Here is a 17,483-nt window from a genome sequence, read left to right on the forward strand (position 1 = left end):
TGTATGCTAGTTGTAGGCTTCATTCTTTGGAAATTTTATTGCATGTATAACTAGATAAAACTTAGATCCAAAGCTATTAGGGTTGTATGTGCACAATGGGAGTGTTATAGTACACAAAACCCAACAATGGTATCAGAGACATGGGTAGTTTTCTATTATATAGTTGCATTTGGAAATTGTTCAAAGTTGAAAAAAACTGAAAAAGAAACCTTCTGCCAGGCTGAACTCGCCGAGTCCATAAATGAACTCGACGAGTTCATGATGAACTCGATGAGTCTAAAGCCTGGCTTGACGAGTTACACTGGCAGATGGCAGATTTTCGGGTTTTTTGGCCTATATTGGATTAGGATCACTACCACAAACTGTTTTGTATCATAAAATCTGTTTTTTTCTTATATGGTAGTGATTATACTCATCCAATAAAAAGATAATTGTCAAAGTTTTAAGATAATTGTTGGTTATATGATAAACAAAGTTACTTGTAAATTGTTGATATGAATTATCTTGCCTTATGAGTTAAATTAGATCAATCCTAGATTATATGATAATTCTATTTATTAAAATTGATCTAAATGTTTTTTAATGACTTCCATAACTTGTCCTCAAGTTATGTAATATGAAAGGTCTCACCCATTAAAATGACATTAAGCTCATAAGTTATGGAAATAAAAAGGTTTTCAAGAGTTACAAAACTTGCCCTCAAGTTTTGGAATTTGAAAACTTTAATTAAAATGTTTTAATTTGTAATATTGAATTCCAAAACATCTAGTAATTGAAAGGTTTCAAAAGATTCATCTCTTGGGTTCATAACTTAAAAATTAATTAAATAGTTTTAATTTTGAATTTTTAATAACCTAGATGCCTTGAATAGTTCAATTACATCTTATAGACTTTATTAAATTAATTAAAGTGTTTAATTAAGATAGAAGTTTAATAAATCCAATAGAACATGGTTTAAGATTAATTAAATTAAGAGTATAATTTATTAATAGATTAAACCACCAAGTATTTTAAATGTGTAAAATACACCCTTATACTATATAAAATTAAAAAGTTTAATACATTATATGTATAAGTAAAAAGTCAGTCTTACCGTTAGTAGACCTCATTCACGAAGCTGGTCTATAAGGTGGGTATAAGGTTACTGCCTATAAAATGGTGGTTTAATGTGTGTCCACTCTCACCCACCGCTTCCTTGACTGGTGGAGGGTCGTTACCCGAACAGGTACGATAGGACATTAATTCTCATTAAAAGTATAATGAAAATACCAAGTAACTAAACACTTATAAATTCCCAATCTTAGTTACTTAGGAAAAATGTGAATTTGGTGCTAACCCATGAAATTGCACTTTGCACCTTGTTAAGTCGTTAATGGAGCGTGTGTGGTTAACCGACACACTAATTTGGGACTGACAATGTGTGGCAAAGGGTAACTTGATGTTAATCATGGATCAATGGAGCGTGTGTGGTTAACTGGCACATTGATTGAATGATTTGTAACATTAAGTGTACCAAGCTAATTTGGATGATTATTCACACCTTGTTTGTGATCCTCGGCATACCAGTCATAAAATTGAAGGGCATAATCGAGATTAAACATGCCATTGAAAAGTTCAATGAATCTCAAAAGAATCTATGAATTTCAATTCATTTAAAACTTAATAATCAACTTCGTTTTTCATGGTGGAAATTGGTAAATCGTCATTTACCTACCTTCAAATATTTTACAATTGGATTACAGCATCCCTCTTTCGAATTGTAGAATATTGTGTTGGGTCCTAGCCTTAATATTTCATTTGGATGTTATATTAAGGACTTAAATCAACTAACTTGAATATTCTCCCATTATAGATGTCTAGGTCAGAAAACTATGGTCTTCCTGAATCTTATGGAAAAAGCTTTCCTTATGAAGATGATATTCCACAAGACAATCAAGGTGAAAGATTAATCCCTTCTTCATGTTGTAGTGGAACTTCAATTCCTCCGGCTCCTCCAATAGTTCTCCTTGACCCACAAAGACTTGAAAAGTTCAAGGTCACTCAAGCCCTATGGACTAACAAACACCAAGATGGAAGGTCTGTGTGTACACATGTCTTGGAGATGAAGTCACACATTGATAGGCTGACAATGTTTGGAGTCGTTGTGTCAAGGAATTTGGTTGTTGACTTGGTTCTTCAGTCACTTCCCAAGTCGTATAGTCAGTTTGTTAAAGACTACTATATGACAGTCCACGACATGTCCCTTATCGATCTTACCTACTTGCTAATTGTTTCCGAATTAGAAATGATTTGGCGTACTAGTAAAACAAATTTTATTGGAAGATCTACTTACCAAACTTCCATGGACATTGCAATGGCAACATTGGGAGTCCAGAAAAGTCTTCTCATCCCAATGGGAAAGAATCAAAGAGAAAAGCTAAGTTTGTGATTTTCCCATGTATCATTCCGATAGAGTTTGTTTGTTTCTATTACCAAGAGAAGGGGCATTGGTTGCGAAGCTGCCGTATCTACCTAAAGGACCATAAGGATGGTAAAGTCAAAAAGTTTGACTCTGCTTTAGGTAAGTCAACTCTCTAACTCTATTAAGTTCCTATTTGTAGATTCTTAATACATGATGTGATAAGATTACATTTTGATGTTTTGTAGGATCAAAGGAAGCTTAAAGGAAAAGCATGTTGAGTCTGATCGCGAAGAGATGGATTTCGATCTTATGGTTCGATGATCGGATTTTTGAGTAGATCCTAGGAGTTATGATAGATTTCTTAGGAATATTTAGAAACATAGTTTTCATATGTACTTGCATTGTAAGGAAAGGTTTTCCGCATTTTATAAATATAGAATAAAATTTTGATTTTATCTTATTTATATTTCCTTGCAATGACATTTGTGAAAATTGATGTTTGTATTTTTCTATTTTTTGCAATATGGATTTGATTCTTTCGTTGGGAGTAGTGTCAAAATTTACCAAATAAGGAAAGATTCTCATCACCCAAGCTTCAATTGGATAGAAACTTGAAATCGTGCAACTTGTATTGTATGATGAATGAGAATTTTCGTCGTTGGAAAATTAAGACTAACTCCTTGTTCACATGTATATGTGAGTCAAGTGAAGGACTATGGGATCGGGTACACTTGGTTGTGCACTGGTCAGGTTCACCACGAAGAACGATAAGGCTATTCGTTATGATTTACTAAAGTTTAGTAAATATGGTTATACTTACAAATTAAGTATAATTCTGAATCGTTGAAAAAGTTTCAATAGATAGCAGAACGAATATGAAGAATCAAATTAGGCAGAAAGATAAAAGTTTCTCCAATCTGAAAGGAAAGAAGAGTACTTTAGTATCATGTTTTATGATCATATTAATGATTATGAAAACCATATCACAATTGATCCTCTAAGGACACCTTAGTGCACTTGTATGGCTAAGAAGAGGAATCAAGAATGTTTGAAATGGTTAAATCAATTAAGGTGAATCATACTTCGTTCCAAAATCAAGTCTTAGAGTCATACTCTAAGATTGTTCCTTGAGTGACATAATCTTAAGAAATGTTTATAACACTTATCAAATGTAGAGTAAAATGTTTCTTACTCTTGTACATTTGAATTTGGTAAGTTGTGATGTCTTGGATAAGACAATGCTCAATTAAGACCAATTGTGTGAAGTGTTTTGTCTTGATAAGAAACCACACTAACTCTTGAATATTTATTTGTCAAGTAATGTTTCTTGACAAAGAGAGTCTTATATGTCAAGAGGTCAGTGTGAGTCTTAAAGATCTTGAAAAGCTTCAAGAACTAATCAAGAATAAACCTATTCTCAATAACTAGCCCACGACTTGAGGTTTTAACCTATTGTGTTGACATATTCTTGTTTTCATGCCCATTCCAGTTGAAGGTGACAATGCATGTGAGTTCTATGAGTGCTCAATTGTTTACATAACAACTTGGAAGCAGTGGTAGGCCCTTGTGCTGTCAGGTGGCAAGAAATTAAGATTGAACAAGTTCAGTCCATATGGGTTTGGATTTGTCACTAACCTTGTCTTTTGATTATGGTTATAACAAATTTGCATTGATAGGAACACATACACCATAAAATCTAAGTGTCATAAGGTTTCTCTCTAATTCATGAAAATGATTGTGAGGAAACGCTTTCACTAAGTAGATTTTAAGGAGATAACAATTGTGATATTTGCATTCTCAAATTCGATTATGATTACGATATCCCTTTTCATAGTTCGAATTGTGAGAAATGGCAAATAGTTTGAACATTCGAAACTTATTGTTGTAAGTTATGAATAGTTTAGACACACATATCAACTTTCTAATAAAAGGTGTATGAGCTTAGATAAAGGCTTATCGAAGCATCTTGTATCATAAATCTAAACTTTGGTAAGAAAGTCAATAAGTATTGATTTCTAGAAGTCCAACTGATTTCTGAGTACATGTCAAAGCTAGTGGGAGCATAAGTGTTATGCTAGTAAGATAATAATTAATAATTATTATGCTAGTGGGAGCATAATTATTATGATAAGTGTTGCGAGTTAGCAATGTTAATTATAGAAAACAAATGTTTCAATTCGCAAAGTTGCAGGGGTTGAAAAGTTGTTTTGCTATAATTAAGGGAGAGGAACTTATATTTCATTTCAATTCTAAAAGTGTAGATTGAGATTTTAACTAAATTTAGTCAAGGACATATATGAATGTTATGTTGAAAAGATTCGACATAAGGAAATTCTATATATGGAAATGTTATAGCAAGAGACTGGTAAAGTATCAGGTCTTTATGTAAGACATTATGAATCATGTCCCATATGCTTCGGATATAGGATCAGTTGCATGTGCTATAATATTCTCCTATTCTGATTTTCCAAATGCCTAGGATGTGACAACCCGAAATTTTCAATTGTTTCATCTCCGCATTTAAGCAATCCAAAAAATTGCCACATTTATTTCAAAATATTTTGGCCGGATTTAAGCCCGTTGGAATATTTTAAATAATATCCGTCAAGCGAACCCAAACTAAGGAGGTATAATTTAAAAATTGTCGTGTTTAACGAAAGTCGTGAAAAACCCCGTTTGCGGTTGGTGTTGGGTTGACCCTACCCAGGCTGTAAACTCAACCCTATATAAGGGTTGAGTGGGTTTCATTCCAACCTTTTCACACCTTAGGAGCCTCCTCTCTCTACTTTCTCTCTCTACAAATCAGGTTTTGGTCAAAAATCGCCCCTTCGAGCTTCAAAACGGTAAGTTAACCTTCCTAGTTTGTTGTTTAGCTTATCACACTTGCAAATTCGTGGCTTAATCATCCAAAAACCCCAAGAACAAGAGTTTACAATTTGGGAACATCCCAAAATCGTAAACACCTTAAAAGAGGGTTTTGATGCCCAAAAAACTCTCCCAAAACCTTTCCAATGCTTAGCAAATGGCCTAGGGACTTCCATGAATGATCTAAGAACCCGAAAACATGAATTTAAGAGGGTAAACATGAGTTTACGGTTTGGGGATCTCCCAAAACCGTAAACACCTCCAAAGGGGTGTTTAAATGCTTTTAAAATCTTGTATGGCTTGTATTTGGGTCTAGAACTTTGCATGCTTAGCCTACAACCACCAAAACACATGAAGAATGGACAAACATGAGTTTACGTCCATAAACTCAATTGTTTACGTCCATAAACTCAATTGTTTATGTCCATAAACTCAATTTTTTACCCCTGAAACAACCTTTTAAATGATTTTAATTGCTTTTATAGGGGGGAATACAAGTTGAACTGTACAGTTATTAGATAAATCACATGTGATTAATAACTGTATAGCAAAATAGATTTTTGTATATTAAACTGCTTTATCCAGCTTAAGATTTCCAAATCATGTTTTCGAATCTTGTTAAAGTAGGAATATCCCTTTTTAAATTATTAAAAGGTTATCCAAAGTTTTTCAAAGCTTGTTTACTAAAGAGACATCAAGTCGTAATATCTTGTTAAAGGCTTTCCAAAGGTTTTCTTCACTTCAACTATTTTATCAAATCATTTTCAAAAGCTTGTTTTATAAACTGAGATCGAGTCATAAATTCTTATTTGTAAGGATTTTCCAAAGGTTTTACCATAGTGTCTTCTATGCTTTTATTTCGTTAAATGCATGCCTATATTTGTATAGTTATATAAATAATGTTTAAAGCACTTAGAACGGCTCGTTCGCCCTATTTCCTTTTGCTTGTTGGGATGTGGTCTGGTGGGTATCGGTTATCTGTCCGAAGGTCGTTTAATTATTAATTATATATCATGTATAGATGTGTAGACATAAAGGTTTCCATCAACCAGTTCGTTTCCCTTGGGTAGCAAGGGCATCCTTCCATTCACCAATCATATACCTGAAACATTAGTAACTATTATAGGAATAGTTAGGAGATTTCTATTTACTCTTTCTAGTACGAAGAATTCCAAAGGAGTCAGTTCATTCGTGAGCCTATATCATTATTCCAATACTTATAATAGAATTCAAAATACGAGATACATCCTCGGGACACGGATTCCACCGTTGTCAAGTTGGTAACCAGAGTCTCCTGGAGGGAGAGCGGGCATTGTGTGTATAGATCTATATGGGACAGACACTCCCACACCCTGACTGCTAGCTACAGTCTCGGCCGATCAAGCCAAGGGGTGACAAATGTTACATTCATTCCGACGCCAGCAGGTCGTCAAGTATTCGATTGTCAATTAGTATGGTTACGAGTATCTTTATGTTTACCTTATAATTCATGGCTTTAAGGTAACAAGAATTATCACAGTATTTTTGAAACCATCTTGACCTATTTTCCTAGCTATATACTAGGTCACGTTATAAACCTTTAAACCAACCCACTTAGGATTACCAGATATTTTAGACTTTGCTAGCTGTATCGTTCATTCGATACTGTCTGGAGTCTGTATTTCCTTGTTTTAGACTTTGCTAGTTGTACCGTTCATTCGATATTGTCTGGAGTTTGTATTTCCTTGTTTTAGACTTTGCTAGCTGTATCGTTCATTCGATACTGTCTGGAGTCTGTATTTCCTTGTGATAGACTGAGCCAGGCGTATCATTCATTCGATACTCTCCTGGAGTCTATGTTTTCATTTGCCTTAGTCAGCAGTATTACTGCTGAGGTATATGTTATTTTCCCTAGTATTTTACTTGTGATTCTCTAATAATTCCTTTAAGGTCAAAACCGTATTTTGGTAATGATAGTATTTTGGGGAAAATTACTCTTAAAACATAAATTTGTCAAGTCTTGGTAGAAGACTACTATTATTTAGAAAATATAGGATTTTATGGAAAGAACGCTAATACACCGTAGATTCTAAACTACTATCTGTCATAAAGTTATTTCGAATAAAAATGTGTATTTATACAAATGACACTAAATACTTATGAATTCACCAGCATTATAAAAATGCTGATACTCGCTTTCAAAATAACTTGTATCCTCAGGTCATCGTAGACAGGTACATCCCGGGAGCTTTTGCGAAGTCAGCCTAGAACTGAGCTGCATCTATGTTATGTTCTGTATTTACTTTGATGTTTCTATGAAATGTAACCTATGTAAAATTATTACTATTAATGCAATGGTTGTTGTACTTTGATTACTATACTGCATATGTTGTGATACTTGACATGACGTCATCCACCCTAGAACGTTTCCACCGTTCCGGTTTTGGGGTGTGACATAGGACATTAAGAGGGAAAAAGGACTAGAACCGGATATGAATGAAGTTGTTAAACAATTGCTAAGGACAATCCAAGGTTCGCTAAGGATTGGTCACTTGTAGGCAATTGGAAGTATAGTAAGGAATGAACCATATTAATATAATTCTGAATAGATAGGATTCTATTAAGATTGGATAGTCATATGGAAATTATGGAAAAGGTTCCATAATGGGAGTTGGATATTAAGAATCTATGAGTAAGTTAGAAACTTTTATGCAAGAAGGATGTTCAAAGGAATGTACTTTGATTATGAGACTTCGTATCTATGGAATTGTCTTGTAACAATCTCCAATGGAAAGTTTTGTAATTGGCAAAGTCTCTGTGACTTGTGTACATAGTCATTACAAAAGGATCACTGCATATAAGCTTGGAATCTAACAGATTACAGCAAGTGACAAGGACTTGGTATTCTTACACTTACGATAAGGATTTGGAATTGTGAAATGAGTGTCATTGGAAATGATTACAATTGATCTATTTCACAAAGTAAGGACCATAGGTAAACATACCGTGCATGCTTGGAGCATGGGATAACTATTGTTTTAATTCAAGTATTAAGTTGATTAATCGAAACATTATACAATGAATAATGTGTAATCAATATGGTGGTTAAATAAAAGGTGTTTTATTTATATTCAAAAGTTCTGAGACCATATTAGATTCGATTATTCTTGTGCTTCACTTTGCATGTTTTGAATTCCTGAGTAACTAGGTTATCCAAACTATCCACATTTGATCATACTTTGGAAGTAGGTATTGAGGAAAGACTGTCATGAATCCGTCTGTAGACTGGCTGAAGTGTTTTAGACATAGAACAAGTTTGTTGCAGTGTTCATGAGTACTTATGGAATAAGGTTCGAGTATTGGATTAAACCCATGCTCATCTGAATCACTTCATGGATTTTATCACGAGTGATTGTGAGACAATAATATCTTATATTCTTGAAACCAAGACATGTGAGTTGTAGTTTACAAGTCCGTTGCACATTGACATATGTAAACGCACCAGTAACTTGGTGTTATAAAAACATATTGTTGTGTGTGATTTGATGAGTAAGTAAAAGCAATTATTTGAGTCGAAGTTTATCCATTCCTTTTACCCAATGTGGGATAAAAGAGATATTTGCGGTCCCCTCGATGATTTAGTGATGACAACACTAAGTGCTTGGCCAAGCCTGGACTGATTTGATTTGTTCAATTAGTCGGTCATCATAAATCGGAAATCAGGAAACAATACATGGACAGAGAGAATGATTATAATCCATGTCTCAGTCCATACGATATCTAGAATGGAGGAATATATGATCCCTTATCTAATGGACCCGTCCTTTGACTAGGTCAGAGTTCGACAACGGCTTTTGAGAGCTACGATTGCTAGTCGGGATTTCGGAGTCGTACTTGCAATCATAGTTATTAGACTTATCCAAGTGGGAGACTGTTGGATTAGGTGTTTAAGCCTATAAATATAATTGGTATGTACTTGACCCAAGAGTAACATGGTCCATTTGGGTTGCCTTCCCCAGAACAATCTGACAGGATGGATATTTGAAAAAAGGCTATTTATGATTTGTTAATATATTATAAGTATAATATATTAATTGAGAAATCATAATATTTACTTATTATTGATTAAGAATTCATTTGAAATTAATTTAGTGATCAAAAGAGACTAATTAAATTAACGGTGACTGATTATGTAAATCAGTGATATATATTGTTTGGGCTATTGATCCATGATGGGATAAGTTTAGTATCCATGAAGAGTTAGCCCATATGAGATATGGATCATAGCCCAATTGTATGAATTAGGGTTTACCCATGACTCTTGGAATCCTACAATATATATGTGTTATCCCTTAGCCAAAATTGATACCTATGTATTCTAAGAGAATCATAACCGATTTGAGTGTGTCTAGCCTCTCTCTCAAAGTCCTCTTTTGTTCATGGTGTTTGTGAACCATTTGAGGCATCACAGTTGAAGTGCTAAGCTCTTGAAAGGCCAAACTACAAGCTACAATTAAGAGGTATTATTCTAACTAGTTTTATGATTCATGTATCAAAATTGTATGCTAGTTGTAGGCTTCATGCTTTGGAAATTTTATTACATGTATAACTAGATAAAACTTAGATCCAAAGCTATTAGGGTTGTATGTGCACCATAGTAGTGTTATAGTACACAAAACCCAACATGATTTACCCCATCTCTGATAGTAAATGGGTGAGCCTCGTTCAGGTTGTCCCGAAAAAAAATCAGGGTCACAGTTGTCAAGAATTCTGAGGGAGATTTGGTGCCAACTCGTGTACAAAACGGGTGGAGAGTTCTTATTAACTATAGAAATTTGAATGCCTCATCGAGAAAATACCATTTCCCTTGCCGTTCATTGACCAAATGTTAGAAAGATTAGTGGGAAAATCTCACTACTGTTGCTTAGATGGTTTCTCGGGTTTTTATCAAATTCCCGTAGCCGTGGAAGATCATGAGAAAACCACCTTCACTTGTCCCTTTGGCACATTTGCTTATAGGCGTATGCCTTTTGGTCTGTGCAATGCACCCGCAACATTTTAAAGATGCGTAGTGAGCATTTTTTCTGAATATGTTGAAAACATCATCGAAGTCTTGATGGATGGTTTCACAATTTATAGAGACTCATTTGATGATTTTTTAAGCAATCTAACAAAATATATACAAAGGTGCATTGACACGGATCTTGTGCTTAACTATGAAAAATGTCTTTTCATGGTGGAAAAAGGATTGATTTTAGGTCATATTGTGTCCCAAAAAGGCTTGGAAGTTGACAAATCCAAGATATATTTTATCAAGAGTCTTCCTTACCCGAAAAATGTTCGGGAAGTTCGTTCGTTTCTTGGTCATGCAGGTTTCTATCGACAGCTCATCAAAAGTTTTCTCAAAGATTACGGTGTCGATGTGTCAACTACTCCAAAAAGACGCTGAATTTGAGTTTACTCAGTCATGCAAGGATGTTTTTGATCGTTTGAAGGAATTTATCACCTCCGCTCCAATCATCCAACCACATAATTAGGATCTCCCGTGTGAGATCATGTGTGACGCGAGCAACACGGCTGTTCGGGCGGTATTGGGTCAAAAGGTGGATCGGGCACATCATGTCATCTACTACGCGTCCAAAACCCTTGATAGTGCACAAAGCAACTACACCACAACAGAAAAAAGTTGCTTGCTATTGTTTTTTCATTAGAGAAGTTCCGGCAATACCTCCTTGGAACTAAAACGATAATGTATTCATACCATGCATCTATAAAGCACTTACTTACCAAGAAAGATTCGAAGCCGAAGTTAAGATGATGGACGTTGCTTTTGCAAGAGTTCGATATTGATATCAAAGATAAAAGTGGGAAGGAGAACCTGGTCGCCAATCATTTGAGCCGAATAGTTCAACCCGAAGATGCGACACCCATTCATGACATATTCCCAGACGAGTACTTGTTTGCTATCCAGACGCCACCTTGGTATGCAGATATATGCAATTTCATGGTCACGAGGAAGTTCCCACCCGATCTCATGAGGTCACTGAGAGATAAGATCAAGAAAGATGCGAAAATATACATTTTTGATGAACCGTACCTTTGGAAACATTATGCAAATCAGGTAATAAGAAGATGTGTTGAAGAATATGAGGTACAATCCATACTCAACTTTTTTCATAGTGATGCTTGTGGAGGGCATTTCGGTCCTCAAAGAACCGCCAGAAAAAAAAAAAAATTAGATTATGGATTTTATTGGCCTCGACTCTTTCATGACTCTTAAACTTTTTGCAAAAGTTGTGAGAGATGTCAAATGACCGGTTCTTTGAGTTCTCGAAACCAAATGCCTTTGAACCCCATCTTGGTTTGTGAAATATTTGATATATGGGGTATTGATTTTATGGGTTCTTTTCCTTCATCCTTTGGGAACTTATACATCCTTTGGGCCATTGATTATGTTTCCAAATGGGTAGAGGCAAAGGCAACAAGAACCGATGATGCTAAAGTTCTTGTAGATTTTTTCAAGGCTAACTTGTTATGTAGGTTTGGAGCTCCAAAATATTTTATTAGTCATAGAGGCACACACTTATGCAACAAAATCTCGGATCAGTTCTTAAGAAGTATGGAGTCCAACATCGGTTGTCCACAACATATCACCCGCAAACAAATGGACAAACTAAAGTGTCAAACAGAGAAATCAAGTCTGTACTTGAGAAGACAGTGAACAAAAATCGCAAAGATGGAGTTTGAGACTAGAAGATGCTATTTGGGCATACCAAACCGCATATAAAATTCCAATTGGGATGTCACCTTATAGACTTGTGTTTGGAAAAGCCTTTCATCTTCCTGTTCAACTGGAGCATAAAGCTTTCTTGGTTGTCAAAAAGCTAAACATGAAGATTGATGAAGCGGATGTTCACCGAAATTTAGAGGTTCAAGAGTTGGAGGAGATAAGAAATGAAGCATTCGAGAGCTCACACATCTATAAAGACAAGACCAAAGCATTCCATGATAAGTACCTCTCCCATAAGACATTTGAGATTGGTCAAAAGTTATTACTCGATGACTCTTGTCTTAAATGGTTTTCCGGTAAGTTACGGTCCCGCTGGGTAGGACCTTTTCCTTGTTACTAACGTGTTCATTGTTACTAACGTATATGATCATGGTGCAGTCGAGATTAAAAGTAACAAAATGGGAAAAATGTTCAAAGTTAATGGTCACAGGTTAAAGGTCTTTTATGAAGGTTTCCAAGAGAAGGACATGGAGGTTGATAGCTTGGAATGCCCGGACTACATCGAGTAAAATCTATGGGCAAGGTCGAGCCAAAGACTTGAAACAAGGGTAAATAACCGAGAGGCAAATCGGAAGTATTTCTTTTCATTTTCTTTCTTTTACTTTATTTCATCCGTGTTGCAATGTTTTTGAGTCTTTTCGGGGGGTCAGTGCAAAATAATTTTCTTATATAAGGTTCGAGAGCAAATTGGTTTTGAATAAAATAATAAAGTAAAATAAAAATTTAGGATTACAGACGAAAACGCATGGGCATGTACAAAAATCGCATGGGATAGGCATAAAACACACGACCTAGTTTTTTTTCCCGTGCATGGACTTAGAGGTTTTGAAAGAAAAAAAATTGTGCACGGGAAAACTTGCAAAATGCACGGGTAAGGTCCAAAAATTGCACGGCCTAAGCCTTAGACCGTGCGTGTCATCGAGGATTACAAGAAACAGATACGAAGCACACAGAGCATGCTCGAAACGCATAGACTAAATCAAAAAATGCACGACCTAGAGCTAGACCATGCCTCGACATCGCAAATTCTCAAATAAAAAAAGTTCACATGGGCATGTATTAAAAACATACGGTTAAGAAAAAAAGCATGATCCAATTTTATGACCGTGCGTTTTGAGCCACAAGCACAAGTCATGCGTCAATTTGCATGTCTGAAAACTCACGAGGCATGCGTTTTGGGGCTGCCTAACAAAATTGACACCTTGCGTTTTATCCTCTCTACCTCACGCTCTTATTTTCCTTTTATCTCTAACCCTCACAAGCGTGCGTCTTCCCCCTCTAAATCCATCTTCGGTTGAACCCTCTTAAACCCTAACCAAAGTATCGATTTCCTTCAATTAACCCAACATTAAAACTCCAATCTATGTTATTTTTAAGTTCCTACTTCATCTCATTCATCATCTGGGTCGAATTCCTCCATTATTGGGTAAAAATCAGATTTTTCTTCAAAAACCGTAGTTTTTGATTTGTAAATTTTGAATTGATTCTTGTATTGAGTTTTAAATTCTTGTATAGGGTTTGAAGAGAAAGCTTGGGACGTATTTTAGAAGGAAATTGGAAGCTTTTATCTCCAGTTGTGCATTCCACCATTAAAGAGTTCAAGCTTTCTTAAGGTTGAAGATGAAGTAAACAATTCAAGAAAACATCACAAATTCAAGCATTTAAATGGTACATTCCTTCCATATCTCAAGTTTTATGCATTAATTTTAAGTTTGTTTGGTTATAATTGAAGAGAATTGTTATCGAGATTATGAAAGCAATTATGATTGAATGATTGAAAAGTAAGAACACAACGAGTAATTATTAATCAGATCTTATATTGATAACTAGGCTCGTGCGAGTAAACAAGTCTCCGTTTGCCACCTAGCACGGTATCCGACACTACAATTCAAACGACTCACCACAAGTGAGTTCATACCCCTTAAATCAACCTTTGAAATGATTTTAAATACTTTATGGGGGGAATACAAGTCAAATACTTATAGTTATTGCTTCAATCACATGTGATTGCATTTAATCACATGTGATTAATAACTAGGAAAACAACGATTTTTACCACTGTTCAAACTGTTTATCAAACTACTTTACTTTGAAATGTTTTACAAACTTATTTACTATCCAAACTTATTTATAGACTATGATTCAAACAAATGCTTCTTATACTTAAACTGTTTCATCAACTTATGCCTTCAAATTGTTTTATAGATCGACATCAAGTCGATCTTCTCTTGAAATTATATTTATGCTTCAAATGTCTTATGAAAACTTATTTATGCTTTTATATATTCAATTGCATGCCCATATATGTATAGATATATAAATAATGTTTAAAGGGCTTAGGAAGGCTATCCGCCCTATTTCCTTTTTCTCGATTTGGATGTGGTCTGGTGGGATTTCGGGTGACCATCCGAAGGTCGTTTCCATATTACTTATATATCATATATACATGTATAGACATAAAAGTACTTCCATTTTTATACTTATCAGTACATCAATAGTTAGTTACCATCGGGGTAACACGGGAACATATACAGCTATACTAGAAACAAGTACATATACAGCTATACTAGAAACAAGTACATATACAGCTATACTAGAAACAAGTACATATACAGCTATACCAGAACCATGTACATATATAGTTATACTAGAAACATGAACATACACAACTATACTAGAAACATGTACATATACATCTATACTAGAAACAGGACATATACAACTATACTAGAACAAGAAACATTACATATACATGAATACGTTATCAGTTGTGATCCACTGTGTCGGAGCATGCCTTAAATGTCATGGCCCGAGTTATAGCCAGAAATCTCTTGGAGGGAGAGCGTTAGTTTGCGTATAGATCTATACTGGATTGACTATCCTACACCTTGCTGCTAGCTACAGCCGGACCTGCAGGTCTGCGGGTGCCAAATGTCATTTCTTTTTATTACGACCATTCATTATGTCGTTGTTACCAGTCGATAGCATGGTGCAATTTATCACATTATACCTTAATATAAATCCGGTTGAAGGTGGTAGTAATTAGTACAATAGTAGTTCTTATTATACAAAGCTACAGTACTACAATGATTTACCTATTACATATTTTAGTGATAATCTCACTTAAGCATTAATGTACAAACTATATTTTATCAAATGATAGTTATACTTGGGTAATTACACACTTTTACAACAGACGAGTTTACAAAACAGTTAAGCCTTGGTAGAAGGTTACTTTAATAGAAAATATAAGATTTTCTAAGGGATTCAAACTTTTACAAACACTTTCAAACATTTACTTACACTTTTACTAACTTATACATTGAGACAGGTTCAAACGTTTTTGACAACAAACATTGACACTAAAATACTTATGAACTCACCAGCTTAATGTTGATAAACTCTTTCAAAATAACTTGTATTCTCAGGTCATCAGTAGACAGGTACCGAGGCCAGCTTTTGAGAAGATGGAGTGCATTCAAGACTCATCTCATATTATTTTGTGTTACATTATTTTTGGTGTCTATAGCTGTACAAAACACACTTGTAATAAAATTATATATATTTAATGCAATGGATAATGTTGTTTGCTTATTTACATTTACTGTGTTGTGATACTATACATGACGCCCTCCGCCCCAGAACGTTTCCGCCGTTCTAGGTTTTGGGGTGTGACAGATTGGTATCAGAGCATTGTTTATAGTGAATCAAGTATATTAACCCATAAAAGATATACTAAACTATAAACCCAAAAGGGATTGAAGCTCTCTGACCAAGAGTCTATACTTTAAATATTAAAATATTTAATTAAGTATACTAGTCTGCATTCATACTAAAATCAGTGTCGCAATGACAAGAACAAAAGTATTACGATTGTTAAATATCCCAAGTGAGCTCGGGGATGTATGGTCAGTCCTGGGAATGGCATAGCCTGATCAACTATGCTGGTCCTAGGAGTGATTAGCATATGCCCTAGAATGGTTGTGATATGTTAACAAGTCTAAAAACTTACCAACAATACCACAAGAAGATCAGTAGAACTTAAACTTAAAATACAATAGGTGTATTTTTGTATTACTAGTTACACGTATACTATATTCTTATACCTCTCTTCTCGCGTAGACCTAAATGGCTGGATTCCATCATGGCGACCCGTACTTTCCCAATGAAGGCAATGCCGGGTGGATCGATGAAGAGCCCGAAGATGAGCATCCAATCCCTTTGGATGATCACCTCGTAGAAGGCTTTTCTGATGGATCTGACTCCGAGCCTGAAGTCAACAACCTACCTCTTGTAGGTCAAGCCCCGAACAACAACCCTCGACCAGCGTTTCCAGGTCCTACACCCATGTGGGCAAACAACCTGAACCGCTGGAGTGATGAACAGGGTCAACCCTTACCATACTTTGGGGACCGAACCTTTTACAACATCAGCGATGGTGGCTCTGCTGACAGAGCTCTGCCGGTAATCATCCGCAGAATAGCTCGTAATGTCGAGCAAGGTCGAGCAGCCATCGACCGGGTCATGGAGATTGATGCCAATTCAGGTGTCAACACGGTCCGCATCCGCCGTCTTGAAGAAGACATGGAATGGACCCGTAGAACCAACGAAACCCTGCAGCAACAGCTGGCTGCCTCCCGTGCTGAAGTCTTAGAACTTCGAGCTCATCAGAGAGCTCAAGACCGACACCTTCAAGAGGTGTTTCGCCAAGTGTCCGACCTCAGGGCTCGCCCGAGGAATTCCCATCGCCAATAGATGATGTCTAGTACATCTATGTCTTTTGATTTAGGCATAGCCTTGAACTTATGTGCTCTAAGTAGCACTTGTCTGTAAAATATTCCTAACTTTCGATACTCTAAATTAGGAATCTAGGACTGTCAGTCTTATCCTTTTGGTATGATGTTAAGACCTACTGTTAGGTCGATTTTCATTGAACTTATTACATCAGTAATACCCGTACCATTGAAATCTATCTAATCTGTGGGAATAATTTGTACACTTGTGTATTCCTACTAATATTTCTTATTGTGATTTCAAACACTCATTCAACAGTTGGGCTATGGTTAGTTAGTCCATGTGTCACTCTCACGTTGCTTGCAAATTGATTCTTACCATCTTTCTTATCTTTATAAACTTATAGCTGAAAGATGACTCCTCGCAAATCTCCCAGGAATAGGAATAATCCTGCACCTCCACCGCCTCCACCGCCTCCGGTCATCGATACTGCAGCCCTGAATGTTGTCGTAGCTGCAGCAGTGGCAACTGCCATGGCTCAGTATCACTCATCAGATGCCAGCAGAGGTGGAACCCCTGTGGAATCTATTCCGATCGAAATCCCTGTGCACTCAAGGGAGTGCTCCTACAAGGATTTCACAAACTGCAAGCCGAAGCCTTTCTATGGCACCGGCGGAGTCATTGCCCTCTCGCAATGGTTCGAGAAGACTGAAT

General features: G+C 35.9%; 1 protein-coding gene across 1 annotated transcript; it reads left to right on the plus strand.

The window, feature by feature from the left end:
• Positions 1-12,045: 12,045 nt before the first annotated feature.
• LOC111915430 (uncharacterized) lies at positions 12,046-12,544 on the plus strand. The gene is made up of 2 exons (XM_023911087.1): positions 12,046-12,331; positions 12,414-12,544. The coding sequence occupies exons 1-2, from the start codon at positions 12,046-12,048 to the stop codon at positions 12,542-12,544; spliced, it is 417 nt and encodes a 138-aa protein (XP_023766855.1).
• Positions 12,545-17,483: the final 4,939 nt, after the last annotated feature.

This window comes from Lactuca sativa, chromosome 3 (genome assembly GCF_002870075.4).
Source record: "Lactuca sativa cultivar Salinas chromosome 3, Lsat_Salinas_v11, whole genome shotgun sequence".
Taxonomy (NCBI): domain Eukaryota; kingdom Viridiplantae; phylum Streptophyta; class Magnoliopsida; order Asterales; family Asteraceae; genus Lactuca; species Lactuca sativa.